This window comes from Taudactylus pleione, unplaced genomic scaffold, assembly GCF_031769625.1.
Source record: "Taudactylus pleione unplaced genomic scaffold, aTauple2 ptg000535l, whole genome shotgun sequence".
NCBI lineage: Eukaryota > Metazoa > Chordata > Amphibia > Anura > Myobatrachidae > Taudactylus > Taudactylus pleione.
Window position 1 is genome coordinate 4,661,273 of NW_028284937.1, and position 15,300 is coordinate 4,676,572.

Genomic DNA, 15,300 nt, shown 5'->3' on the forward strand with positions numbered 1-15,300 from the left:
AGTTCACTGGCCAGGACTCTTTATTATTGGCGCCTATCTACCTGCGCCAACCAGAAGTCTCAATCTTGATAATGAAACAGCCTGTTTGTAATTACAAGTATTCATCAGCGCCTTTTACAACGGCTGTGTTACTATTGCCCTATTGTATGTCTTTTCCCCACTGTGTCCATCCCACCTCCCCCTGTCCATGTATGTATTTCTTTTTCTCTTCGCCATGTCCTTATGATAGGTTTGATATTTTGGCTCATTGGAATTATAGCACATATCCTATTAGCATCGTTTTAAATTAACGTTATGTCACAAATAAGATTTGGCACTTGGAATGTGGGAGGATTCCACTCCCCAATTAAGCGTAAAAAAATTCTATATTTAAAGAAATTACATCTAGATTTGGTGTGTTTACAGAAGACGCATCTAATTGCGACAGAGATTGCTAAACTTAATACGATGGGATGGAGAGTGTTGGCGTCATCCTCATACAACTCCAAATCTAGAGGTGTGGTGGTGATGGTCAGACATGATCTACCTGTTACAGTCCTTGGGACTGACAGATCCTGAGGGTCGATATGCCATCCTGGAAACTTCCATTTATGATGTACCTTATGTGATTTGTACTATTTATGCACCTAACCGGTATGACAAGAGATTTTTACGATCTGCTCTTTCAAAACTATACCCTATATGTAATGAGAATGTAATTTTATGTGGAGATTTTAATTTAATAGTATCAAAGGAGATGGATTGTCAACACCCATCCCATTGATCTGCACATATGCCCAGATACGGTATATCGTATGTCATGCAACAACTGCAGCTCATTGATGTTTGGAGAGCCAAGCATCCCACTGAAAAAGATTACTCCTGCTTGTAGGCTGCCCATGGCTCATTATCCCGGCTGGACTATATTTTGATGTCCGACTCCATATTTTTTAAATCACTTGATAGTTGTATCAAACCAATATGTCTCTCAGATCATGCGTTGGTCTGGGTTGATCTTGCAGTCAATGTAGATAAGGGCCCATTTCGCCAATGGCGCTTTCCGTCCAGCCTAATGTCCTCACTGAAATTTCGTAAAAAAATTGAGTCCTCATGGCAAAACTACAAGCAGGATAATCAAACACATGAGCAAGAAGACCCTCTGTTGTTCTGGCAGACCTCAAAGGCAGTAATCAGAGGGGAATTGATTTCATATGTCAGTTATAATAGAAAAAGATTTTTGAAAACTTTTAAATCTGCACAACAAGCACTTACAGATTCCTTTTCGAAATTTAAAACTTCTCCTACTCCTGCACATAAACAATTGTATTTGGCCTGTAAAACCCATTTTGATGCTATCTTAACTGACATGGGAGATCGGCACACATTCCAAAGAGGGTTTCAATTTTACAAGCACGGCAATAGGATCGGTCGTCTCTTATCCAATCTTTTAAAGGGCCCACGACCATCCACTCTGGTTAAAAGACTACGCACATCCACCGGCTCTTACACTTCCTCTAGTAAACAAATAGTCAAGAATTTCGTTCTTTTTATACCAAACTATATGCTGCGTCCCCCCCTGACGAATCAAACAGAGATTTGTTCTGGTCTACTATTACCCCTCCTCAACTGCCTTCCGACTTGGCTGCTTCCTTAGCTGGCCCGATCTCTACATCAGAGGTACAAAAAATTATACAAGGTATGAGTTCGGGTAATGCCCCTGGCCCTGACGGGCTTACCGGGGAATTTTATAAATTTCTCTCCCCCAAAATTATAGATACATTAACGTCTGTATATAATCACATTTTAACTACTAAGACCTTACCATCTTACTTTAACTCAGCAATCCTAAAAGTCCTACCCAAACCAGGCAAAGACCTGGAATACTCTGGCTCATATAGGCCTATTTCTCTTCTTAATAATGACTACAAAATATTATTAAAAATATTGGCTGAGCGATTGAAAATAGTGCTTCCCAGGCTGGTTTATGAAGATCAGACTGGGTTTATATGGGGACGTCACTCGACGGCCAATATATACGTAGAATACTGGCAGCGTCCAATTGGGTACAGTCATTAAGAACCAGGGATTTACATACTATTTTCTCGTTTGATGCTGAAAAGGCCTTTGACCTGGTATCTTGGGACCATTTGTTTTTCACACTCCATAAATTTGGATTCCAGTCAGATTTTATCATGCTTCTTACCTCACTATATACTCACTCATCCTCACAAATTGTCTGTAATGGCTATGCCTCAGATCCCTTCCCTATATGCAAGGGTACCAGACAGGGCTGCCCCCTGTCATCACTCCTGTTTGCACTCACTTTGGAACTGATTGCTATGGCGCTCCGCGCTTCCACAGTGTTTCGGGGAATCCGGGTTGGCGCAGTAGAACTAAAAGTAGAATTATTTGCTGATGATATGCTTTTATTTATGTCCGACCCGGCTTCCTCGATGCCGAAGGTGATGCGACTCATGGATTTATTTGGATCTTTTGCAGGTTACAGGGTAAATGTAGCCAAGTCGGAATACTTACCACTTTCTGGTGCACCAGAGGACTTTCACTCAATCCCCATATTTTCAAATTTTCGTTTAGCACGCCCAACCTTGAAATATTTGGGGATACATATTCCTTTTGATCCTCGGTAACTATACTCAGTGAATTACACCCCATTACTCCGATCAATATCAAAATTACTAACAGATTGGTTATCCTTACCTTTGTCCTTACTGGGATGCATTACCGTCTTGAAGAGTGTTATATTCCCCAAAATTCCATACCCTATGCAGATGTTGCCGATCTCCCTCACCAAAACAGATCTATATGCACTCCAAAAATTTTTCACTAAATTTATTTGGAACCGTGGAAAATCAAGGATTACCTTGATTAGACTTAGTTTATCCCGAAAAGAGGGGGGATTGGGGGTCCCTGATCTAAAGATTTTTTCTTTATCAGTTGCCTTCAGATATATTTCAGATTGGTTACTGAATCGTTCTGTTTATACCTCCCTGGATGTGGAGAGAGAGTTATTTAAACCATACTCCCTGAGTGCTCTTCTCCACACCCCCAGAAAATCCATTCCCCAACAAATTATAGGAAAACCCCTGTTTAATAGCACCTATCTAGCCTGGATAGCGATTAACCGCAGACTGAAAAGGGATTGGCATACCATTTATCAATATCAGAAATACCTTTAACGTCTCGAACAACTGTTTTTATATGTATCTCCAATTACGACACTATATTTCTGGTCTACCTAAAGCCTATTTAACTTCAGATGGATCTGACCCACTAGTTTCACTTTTATCGCTAATAACTTTCCATACTTATCATACTAAACTATAACTGACATGCAGAATAAGTCTGATTCCCACCATGCCTGAAGCTCCTTACATAGTAGTTGGTCCAGGGATATTCCATCTTTCCCGGAACCTAACAGCTTTCTCTTACATTTTGACTCTACAATGAAGCACTTGCGCATGGCAATGCTTCAAGAAGTACATTTTAAAGTACTGAATAGAGCATATATTTCACAAAATCAGAGGAAATATATGGTCCCTAACGAAACAGGTCGATGTCTTAAATGTCATCATGAATCAGCCTCCTTTTATCACAATTTCTGGGAGTGTAGGAAGATTTGCCATTTTTGGAACAAAACAATTGTATTTATTAATAAAAAAATTTCCTTACATTTACGCCCAGACCCTTCAGCGGTTTAATGTCTTATTTATACCAATTGGGAACTGGGACCACATAAAAGATCCCTTATTCCTTTACTTTCTATTATTTTAACTACGGCCAAAAAAGTTATTTTAAAACAATGGACCAGTAAGACCCCGCCCTTTATTTCTGAGGTACAACAGTTACTACTTAAAAAAATATATTTTGATAGGAGGGCTTCATTCCAGGATGTCGAGAAGGGAGTAGTGCAATTTTACAGGAGATGGGGTCCTTACATTGATTATTTGCCCCCACAGACCCAAACCCAAATATTACAGGTATTTGAAAATACAAATTGGTATTTGCTGAGACAGTTGTTTTAAATATAGAGGGTATGATTGTATTATATTACACTATAAGTGAATAATATATATACTATTAGTATATTTGTGATGATATGTGGATATGACCGACAGAAACAGAAACATAGTAGCCTATTTATATATGGATAGAGAATTTGTGAGGTTCAACATACAACTTATTTTTGAGAATCTTCCCTATGTCCCTCCCACCCTACCTATCGTGTTTTCCCACATATATGTTTGCCTTGTGTGTCCTCCCCCCATTTTTATGAATAATTTTACTTATTAAAATGGTGTACAAAAGAGAAATGATGGAAATGTCTGTTAATCTGGTTTAATTCATGTAGGTAGCGATTTCATATCTTTCCTTTTTTCTTTTGATGTTTTCTCAAATTGCACGAATAGGGAAAAATTCAGAGCAGGCCTCTGAGTACAGATATTCATATTTTCTCAAACTAGTATTAAGACCCCTATGTGCATCATCATTTCAGATATTGTTACTGCTGTATAGTGAGTTCATTGTCTGACTATATATATTTTATATTCTGGTCATAATTTCCATATATGTCAAATTGTTACCATAATATCTATTTGTACTTAACACAAATCATCTAAGTTTTTTATATGTAAAATTTCAATAAAAAGATTTAACAAAAAAATAATAATAATTTTATCAAAGATGGTATTAATTTCATTCTCAATAACTATTTTTTTTTCAACTGTGATTATTACATCAATGCATCGGGACCGCCATGGATACCAGGTTTGCCCCCCACTATGCTAGTTTGTTTCTCATCAAATAGGAGGAGGATAACTTTTGGCATAGTCAAGCATGGGGGGAAGCCGGTATCATGGCACCATTATATAGATGATGTTTTATTTATTTTTTGATAGGGAACTCCTGAAGACCTTAATCTCTTCTGTTCATATCTCAACAATAATTTCCTCAATTTTAAACTCATATCAGTAATACTAAAGTCAACTTTTTGGATTTAACCATATATGTTGACATTGGCCAATTACAAACTAAAAGCTACAAAAACTCGATGGACACCAATAGCTACATCAATAAAGAAAGTGAGCATCTCCACAGATGGCTTTAGTCTGGAGCCAATGATATCAAAGGAAATATCTTCAAAGGATCAAGTTGTTGGTATCTATTAGTACTGTATGAAAATTAGTCATAAGTATAATTTAGTGTCCAATATATCCAAAAGAACAATGTTTCAGACAGTGCTGTTACAATGTGGGTGATTATTGTTAAAAAGTAAGGCAGTTCACTATATATGAGTACATTATACTGAATATAAACTCAACTCATTTTCCTCTTCAAACGCTCTACATCTGCCTCCCCTCTCCTACAAGCCCTCCACTGGCTCCCCTTCCCTTTTAGAACCCAATTCAAGGTTCTCACACTTGCTTACAAAGCCCTCACCCATTCCTCTCCCATTTACATCTCTGACCTCATCTCCCTCCACTCTCCTGGCCACCCCCTTCGCTCAACTAATGCACGCCACCTCTCATGCCAACTGATTACTTCCTCCCACTCCTGCCTCCAAGATTTTGCCCGTGCTGCTCCCGACCTTTGGAACTCTCTCCCTCTCCCTATCAGACTCTCCTTCTCTTTACAATCCTTCAAACGGGCTCTCAAGACCCACTACTTCATTGAAACCTTCCAGCTCCCATCCCAACTTGCTGCAACATGCTCCTTCCTCCATTTACACCATCTGTGTCACACCTGCTTGTCTGCCCTTCCCCTTGAGAATGTAAGCTCTTACGAGCAGGGCATCTACCCTCTTGTGCTTCTCCTTATTTTACTTTCACCTACTTCTTACCCCCCACCAGGGCACCTAACACTTGGTTGCTTACACTCTGTTGCATATCTAGGTGTTATGGTCACTTATGTAGCAATGTATATTATCCATGTCCTTGTCCTATTTTGTACTGTAAGTCAGTTGTCAAATTATTTGTTTATGTACTTTGTAAGGCGCTGCGGAGCACTTGTGGCACCATATAAATAAAGGATAATAATAAGCACCATCATGTGTTATCACATATGAAGAAGAGAAGTCAGGGGAATTCTACAGGAATGCCGGTCTACAAACCATCAAGTGTTTATGGGCATGGAGCTAGGCTGTAAGATAAGCCCACAGTGAACGCAGTCATAGTTGAAACTGTCATGTAGATAATTTGATTTAATAAAACTTTTAGCATTATGGGTGAGGGGTATAAAATGTACACCATGTAGATGTAAATAATAATTATGGGGGAAGGGCCCCTTTAAAATATAGTTGAACAGGAAGTAATGCCACTTTTTGACATTATATTTTGTAAGCTTGTGATCAGGGCCCTCTTACTTCTATGACTGTCTATATTACCCAGTAAAGAAACTAACCACTATCCCCCAATACCTGGCGCTAATAATAGTAGTTAAATTATTAAAGCAGTAATACACCCAGAGAGCGTGTGAGGGCTCACATCAACAACAATAAATGAAACCGAAAAATGGTGATGCGCTAATCAAAAGGGTAATGTTCCCAATATGGCAGAAACAGAAATTCAGGACACCATCTAAATACAATCAGTAACACACTGTTTCAAAATAATTTTAATTTGTCAGTGATCTCAGCACACAATATAACATATTACGGAGTCCCGATAATTATGTGCTGGATGGATGAATAAGCCCTCCTATTACACACACCTTGTTTTTTTTTACTCCTAGTTGTTTGGTGGAAGATCACTGACAAATTTATATTATTTTGAAACAGTCTGTTGCTGATTGGAATTAATTTTTTTCTTTCTGTGTTTGAGGCTGTCCATATCATATTCTTACTCTGCAAAATTATGTCAGCAGTGTTATATATTTTTAATGAGAAGCTTTATATGTTTAGTTTTTAGATATTGATGTATACGTATTTATAACATAAAATGTATTGATTTAAACAGATGGTGTCCTGAACTTCTGCTTCTGCCATATTGGGAACATTACCCTTTTGATTAGCGCATCACCATTTTTTGGTTTAATTTTTTGTTATATTACCCAGTCTTGTTTTATTACTGTTTTGTTCCCAATTGCAAAGCACAATACAATAAGCTGCACTGCCAAAAGCTTTAACAAAGTCTGTATCTTCTGACACAATGCACTAGTCACACTGCTTTTACACCAAAGTCCCAGGTCTAAACCAGGATTTGGAACATGTTTCCAACCCAGACCAGACCTGGGACAGACACTTACCTACTGCGGCGCCAACCCGGGGTCACTTTAGAACATCGTTCACACTGGACCTGGGTCTTCAGTGACCCGGCTCTTCCTGCATTGCAGTTGATGCTTGGAGATGATGTAATCTCCAAGCATCACTGAAGCCATCCAATCAGGTAGAATGCGGCACGATATGGGTCATCGTGACCCGAATTGCGCCATTTACAATGCAGGGTGGCACGGGAATGACCCGTGGCCAACCCTGCAAGCTACCTGAGTTGGATCTCCAGGTCCTTGGACCCGGGTGGATTCATTTACACTAACAAAAATCCAGGGTTGATGCGTGTTCATGTGCATCAAACCGGGATTTTCATGTCGGTGTAAAAGAAAGCAATTTGAATTTTGCTGAAGGACAGAATTTGGATTTATTTATATTGACTGGGATGAGCTTCAAGATTTCTTATACTCATTCGAAAGACTATACTTTGGGATGGCGACCACCACACACTTACTAGAGTCGGAATAAGAACTGTGACGACTGTTTCCAATCACCTGCATACTAGTTATATAAATTGCTTCTGGCAATCATGCCAACCCATTATAATGGAAACTGTTTGTGTGGTAATAGTAAGATCAATTATACAGAGTTTCTAATTGAAAATGTATTGAGCTAAGTCTCGTTCCATAGTGATTACTTAAGGCATATTTTGACCAATTGCTGAGATACTACTAAGTTGCATTGTGTGGTATTGTTTTCAATCAATTTGTATATTAGTTATATGATTGTATTAGTTATTATTAATAAGTATTACTCTATTTATTTGAGAGGTTACTTTTTTTTAGATTGAGGCCAGTGCGTGCTTGATTTATACACAAATGATAGTATCAGACTCCATTAAAGATTGTAAAGATGTAGCCTGTTGTCTGCAGTTGTCCGTAATAGTGTTGGGAGGTAATATGTTACTTTATAACAGAGCTGCAGTTGAATGTCAGCTAAATACAGAGCAATGTTTTCACCTACATAGTTCATATATGAAACTTTCACTGATAGGGTTTATTAGGGGTCTATATACTAAGCTTTGGAGAGAGATAAAGCGGACCAATCAGCTGTAATTTTTCAAACACAGCCTGAAAAGTGACAGCTAGGAGCTGATTGGTTGGTACTTTACCGCCATCCACTTTATCTCTCTCCACGACTTAGTACATAGACCCATTAGTCCTTTAAGAAACAACTAAGCTGTATTATGACTGTTATGTAGTATTTGTTACTGTGGATATATGGTGCAGTCAACATGAAATTGGTTATAGCAAAAAATTCATTAAATGCACGCTGTGGTTTCTCATATTAGTTCATTGACTTGTGAAAACAGTGGATGTATTCAACAGGATTCTGTAACTTCTGCTGATCATAAATCATATTACAATCCAAACTTATTTTTGCACCTAAACAAATGAGCCTTAGACAAAAGTGTCTCACAGAGACAGACTTGATGAGTAGGCGGGTTTAGGCCGGTGTTTGGTGACTATAAATTCATTGAACATTTGAGCCATCAACCATCCAACAGCGAATATTCACCATTCACCAAAGCATTTAAATCTAAAGCAATTGGTGCCTTTTGAAATATGGAGTGTGCTACTGCACTGTCTCCATTGTGGTCCTTTGGGGAAGCATTTGACAAGGGGTGTAACTATACAGTACCTACGGGGAGGCCCATAGCACAGGCCCCCCTCTCAGCCCGTGGCCTCCCCTCTCAGCCTACCACCCCCGCTCTCGTCCCGTGGACCCCCCTTGGCCAGAGGCCCCCCCTTCACTCCCCGACTTACCTGATCCATGGTCGCGCTGTGCATGGCAGGCGCACCTTCTCTCCCGGTCGGCTCCATCTCACTGACTGATGCTGGGAGGAGGCGACCACGCCTTTTCCCAGTATCAGTCAATGGGGAGAGCTGGAGGCGGAGCTGACTGGGAAGACGCGGCCACGGAGCGGGGGGGGCGTGACCACGGAGCGGGGGGCTGTGACCGCGGAGCAGGTAAGTGGAGCAGAGGGGAGTGAGGAGAGTGATGTGGGAGTGAGGAGGGTGTGGAGGGAAGGGCCGTGGACAGAGGCCTGGCACCTTAGGTGCAGGGGGAGGGCCGGGCCCCATAGCTGCCGCACCCCCTGCACCCACAGTAGTTAAGCCACTGCATTTGACCTTTACCAAGATGGCTGCAGGTTTTGTTCTTCTGCACATGAGCGTAGCCATCTTGTTTACTGTCTATGAGCACCACAGTGGGACATAGACATGTTCCACTTAGCTCTGGTGAGATCCTGCTATTATACGTTACAGAGATGTAGTAAGCTGTGGAGAGCGATAAAGTGGATAGAGATAAAGTACCAGCCATTCAGCTCCTAACTGTCACTTTACAGGCTGTGTTTGAAAAATTATAGTTAAGAGTTGATTGGTTGGTACTTTATCTCTCTCCACTTTATCTCTCTCCAAGGATTAGTACATCTACTCCAGAGAGAGATAGCTGCCAAAGTATACCACTTGTACATTATATGCACCGCTGCCCACATAAATCACCAGCTGGTGATTTATATGTTCTGCTCCATCAAGATACCAGGTGCATGTAACACGAAGTACGCTGTACAGACACATTGATGCCCAATAAACCAGGGTACAGGTTAACTCTAAGAACTATCTGGTATATGTGGTGATTCTGCTGGGGTATATTATTTACTGTGCTTACCACCACCAAGTAGTATACAACAGTGACCACTCATCATTACCACATAACTCATAATAATCCCCAAAAATCTCACTTTAACTTCACTATATAGGTGTTTCCTAGCAGGATGGGGGTGTCACCTGACAGCGCTTGTCCGATCATGAATGTGCACTGTGCCGTTGTCTGATTTGTGCCAAACTGTTGATGTTGGCGTTATTGCAATAACGAAAAAAAAGGAAAATTCCCGGCACTTCGAAATAGTAAAATATAGTAATTTAGTCTAATATAGTAATCTTAACAACCAGTGTCAAATCTAATATACATATCCAAAATTATAGGCTGTGATATTAGTTGACTCATGATCATCAGAAGACAAAACAGAAGAGGAAAGAACAAAGTTATTCACTAATTATAGCTGCTGGCAAAATTATAGCTCCCGCAATCTCCTTACACTGTGTGACATTTATAGTGGTTGTATTTTAAAAAAACTTTCAAATTAAGAGTATGGGGGAGATGGGAGATAGTTGAAATCCCGGCTGTCGGGATGTCGGCGCTCAGAATGCCGGCTCCGAAATCCTGACACCAGTCAGAATCCTGGGGCCGGCATCCCAATGGTAAGTAGTGGGGTTAGGGGGAGGGTTAGGGTTATGTACCAGGGAGGGAGGTTAGGGTTAGGCACTAGGGGGGAGGTTAGGCACTAGGGGGGAGGTTAGGTTTAGGGTGCGGGGAGGGAGGGGTAGGGTGTGGGGTAGGGTTAGGATACTTACCGACATGTGTAGGTATCCTGATTCCTAACCCTGTCGGGATGCCGGTGTCGGGATCCTGACCGCCAAATCAAATTTTGCAGGAGACCAGGCTGTCTTGCTCAGTTGGGGGCCAATTTACCATTGGTCGCATTTAAGTCATGTAACATGACAATAAGATATTATGTATAAGGGCAGTGTTTTAAGAATTACGTGCAGGGACACTGGCTCCAATAGGAGCCCATCGTTGTGAAGTAAAAAAATTAAAATGATTGCTTATAAGATCACTTTGCTTCCAGGTTCAGACCCAGCATAGTTACTATGCAGGCGCAGTCATTACCGAAGACTGGAAAGGCTCTGAAGGATCCATCTCTGAGAAAAATGCAGTGACTACTATGGGGACTGTTGTGCCTTAAAAAATAGAGGGACTGCAACAAACCAAAGTGCTATAGGTAGATCCATACTTGCCGGGAGGGAGCTGATTGTCGGCTAACAGCGGGGGGCGTGTCTGGACAGTTATGACACATTGGGGGCGGAGCCGGGGACAGGGCCATGTGATTGCGTCATCATGGCCCGCCCCCTCTTCACAATGCCATTATTTTATTGTGAAGCAGGGGGCGGGGCCACGATGACGCGATTCAGCGCAAATCGCGTCACCGGCCCCTCCGCTGCTGGGATTTCTAATTTATTCTAGGGGGAGGTCGGGAGGGTAGGTGGGATGCCGGGAAGCTTGCCCGCCTTTCTGAGGGGCCGGGAGTGGCACCCGATATTCGGGAGGCTCCCGGCCAAATCGGGAGGGTAGGCAAGCCTGGGTAGATCCCTGCATTTATACAGGTTACTCACATGTTCTTATTGGTAAACAGAATAAAGGCTTTATTGCCATGATTTACCAGTATTTTATCGCCATGGAAGCTGAGTGATAATCAGCTAAAGTACTATGTTCAAAAGCATCAAAGTGATGAGGGTCACATATCGGCAACTTCTGCACTACATCTCTCTCAAAGGTTTGTTACATCTCCCCCATATAGTTTCATTAGCAGCATATTTTTTAAAGTACTCAGCGCCCACCATGAACTTTCTTACCTCCATAACTAGCTTATTCCCTTTATACACCGTGTTATTGTTCACCATACTGACAATGGCCACACCCAGGTTGCATCTGATGCCAAAAGATATACAGAACCCCAGTCCACTCATGATAGCAATGATGTAACGACGGGGTAACCCAAAGCATGTACAGTCTACTACAGGCTGTCTTTTCTCGGTTACTGTCACAGCCCGTCCTTCCTCTGTCAGCTCGATCGTTTCCCCATTCGCCTGTCGTTTTTCCAATATCCTGCAATGATCAAGAAATAACAGTCAAACCTACTTGCTGTAATTGAATAAAGAAAAAAAAACAATCAATGAATCAAATAAAACATAATATTATAAGATGTAACTCTCCAAAAAAATTATTTCATATTTGGAAATAAACATGGCAAGGTATGCATTGGTTTACAAAACCTGAAAGCATTCACTAATACTAAATGCTGTTTCCAGCTTTCTCAAAGAAATGGCAATTGACTGAGGATTAATAAAATATGGGCCTCATTTACTAACGAGTTTTATCACCAACACGAGTGATAAATGTCACTGTGTATGATAAATGGTGCTCTAGCCAATCAGCTCCCAACTGTCAACTGTTAGAAAAATGACAGTTGGAAGCTGATTGGCTGGCGCACCATTTATTATACACAGTGAAATGTATCACTCGTTTTGGTGAGAAAACTCGTTATTAAATGGGGGCCTATGTTAGATATATCAGTGGTATGGAAAATAATAATTGGTATATAGTTTAATTGACTTTCACTATCTACCAATTAAAGTGATATCTAAAAAGTCAAAAGTTACAAAGTCGTGTCACCTAGCTGTTAGATAACCGCATGAACAATCGAGGACATAAGCCATCTGTTGTGCACTTATTGGTGTTACCATTCCCAGGGGCACCAAGAGTGTGGGAGTAAGCTGGTTCTAATTACCCGGCCCTGGCTTGTTGGGGGGGCCCGGGCTTGATGCCACCAGTTGTACCCTCTTAGCTGACAGTAGCAGCAGCCTCTCTCCCCAGCCGTGCTTACAGCTGTGGTAGGTTTAGGAAGGCTGGTGCGGATGAGCTCAGTAGTGCAGCAGTCTCCTCTGCTTGCACTTGATGTGCAGAGGGAGAAGGGGGGAATGATCATTGTGATTGTGCCCCCTCCCTTGGATCCACCCCTAACTGAGTGGAGCACGGCGCCCCCTGGTGTTGCGCGGCACCACAATTATTATTTTTTAGACTTTATTTGTAGGCGATTAGATCATGCCATCTACAGTTCCGGGGCCCGGCACTGCTCTCTACTACCATGACCATTTCCAGACATGCTTTTTGTTGTTCCTGAGGAACTTTATGTTATGTAGTGGGAGATGTATCAAGCAGTGTAAAGAGTGGAGACATTACCCATAGCAATCAAATAGCTAATACCTATTATTTTATAGAATATACTGTACTTGCTAAATGCTACCTTTTACCTGATCGTTTGCTATGGGCAATGAACGTCTTCACTGCTTGATACATCTCCCCCATTATCACCCAATAGAAAAGTCTTCTGCTAGTCAAACATGCTGTCATATCCTGGCAAGTACTAAGGAAATGGCCTGATATTGAGATGTGCTCAGACTTCCGTGTTTTGGTTTTGGTTCTAAATCTTTGTTGTGATTTGGTTTTGGTTTTGGAGAAACCACCCTCAAGTGTTTTGTTTCGGTTTTGATTTTGGAAATCTTTAAAAATTTATAAAAACAGCTAAAATCATGTAACTTGGACCTGCTATGGTCCTATAGTATTATTACCATCAATAACATTCACTTCCAGTCAATTTTTTTTAACAAAGTCACAGCACCAGAAATCACATGGGAGGGACTTAAATGCAATCTATAATCCTTTAGATCCGGTTTTTAGACCTGAGATCCGAACTTTGCGAGAAGACCCGAGGTGGTACTCAGATCAACTCAAAAGACTAAAGTTCTGGTGTGTAGTTTTCAGCAAAACCATTCCGCTCATCTCTACCTTAGTGCATCTCTTGTGGCCCCAAAATTATACCAATTGGATAATTATCTAAAATTGTTGGCCAATGCAATCAGAACGTAACCATTGACTTTTGTGCAGTCTTCTTTCAAATGTATTAACAGTACTCTTGCTGAGGATAGGAGACTATGGGCTCTATTTATTAACATTATTTTTACTAAAATAAAGTGAAAAATAAAGTGTTCTCACACCCTTTTCACATTATTTTAGTATCACCAACAATTACTACAGGGCAATTGGAGTAGAATTCGTAAAATTCTACTCCAACCCCTAATTATCACATAAATTGTGAAAAAATACCGGGGAAAGCCCTGTGATAATAACGCCACCTGGAGGTGGCGTTATCCAGGGTCTTCCCCAGTTACCGGACTCCTGCTCTGCTCTAACAGGCAGAGCAGAGCCCGGAGCCGGCCCCAGTGATCAGCTGTGTGGTCTAAACAGACCACACGCTGATACACTGTAAAAAAAAAGATAATAATTAGTAAAAAAAAAACTTACCTGAGTCCAGGGACCAGTGATTGGGGCTCCGGTGATGTCTCCCCTCCAGTCAGCTGGTCTCCCAGCCTGCACTGGGGCCCAATGCAGTATGGGATGTCAGCTGACCGGAGCCACGGAGGACATCACCGGAGCACCGATCACTGCAGGTAAGTGTAATTAAGTGAGGGGGGATCGCGGGGGGGGGGGAAGGGGGAGGTCACAGGGGACAGGGCGACCTCCCCCAATGCGAATTCAGTCGTTGATATAACACTACAATCTAGAGATGAGCGGTTCGGATTCTGTGGAATCCGAACCGCTCTGAACATAGGTGATCCGAGTCCACCCGAACCCTGTTCGGGTGTTCCCCGCCTGACTCGGATCCCCGTTTGGGACCGAACGGCGACCGCCTGATGTCGGATTCTCGCTAGAGAATCTGACATCAGGGCTCTTCGAGTGTAGGGCAGAACGCTGTGATAGCGGTCTGTCCTACACAGAACAAACACACAGCCGCCAGTGGCAGCTGTGTGTTTGTTACAGCAGCCAATGAGAGTCACACAGACTCTCATTGGCTGCTGCACGGAGGGAGCCGGCTGGAGCTCACTCAGGAGCTCCATCTTCCGGCTCCCTCCTCGTCGCGTGACAACAGAGTGGACGGTGGCTGTAGCGGGGATACAGGTAAGTTTTTTTTTTTTAATGTGTGTATGGGGGCCTGCTAATGGAGGGGCCTGCTAATGGGGGGCCTACTACTGGGGGGGCTTACTACTGGGGGGGCATACTACTGGGGGCCTGCTAATGGGGACATACTACTGGGGGGCTGCTAATGGGGGGCATACTACTGGGGGGCATACTACTGGGGGCCTGCTTATGGGGGCATACTACTGGGGGGGCATACTACTGGGGGCCTGCTAATGGGGGGCATACTACTGGGGGGACATACTAGGGGGCATACTACTACTGGGGGCACTGCATAGGGGGCCCTACTACTAAGGGGACTGCATAGGGGGCACCACTACTGGGGGCATTGTGTAAGGGACACCACTGCTGGGGGCACTGTGTAAGGGACACCACTGCTGGGA

At 42.2% G+C, this 15,300-nt stretch overlaps 1 protein-coding gene across 1 annotated transcript in view; it reads right to left on the reverse strand.

The window, feature by feature from the left end:
- The window catches only part of SLC17A7 (solute carrier family 17 member 7), a 141,696-nt gene that overhangs the window by 98,393 nt on the left and 28,003 nt on the right, over positions 1–15,300 (reverse strand). The window contains exon 2 of the mRNA XM_088450985.1: positions 11,737–11,989. Coding sequence (XP_088307111.1) covers positions 11,737–11,989 — 253 coding nt within the window. The remainder of the gene's footprint in view (positions 1–11,736; positions 11,990–15,300) is intronic.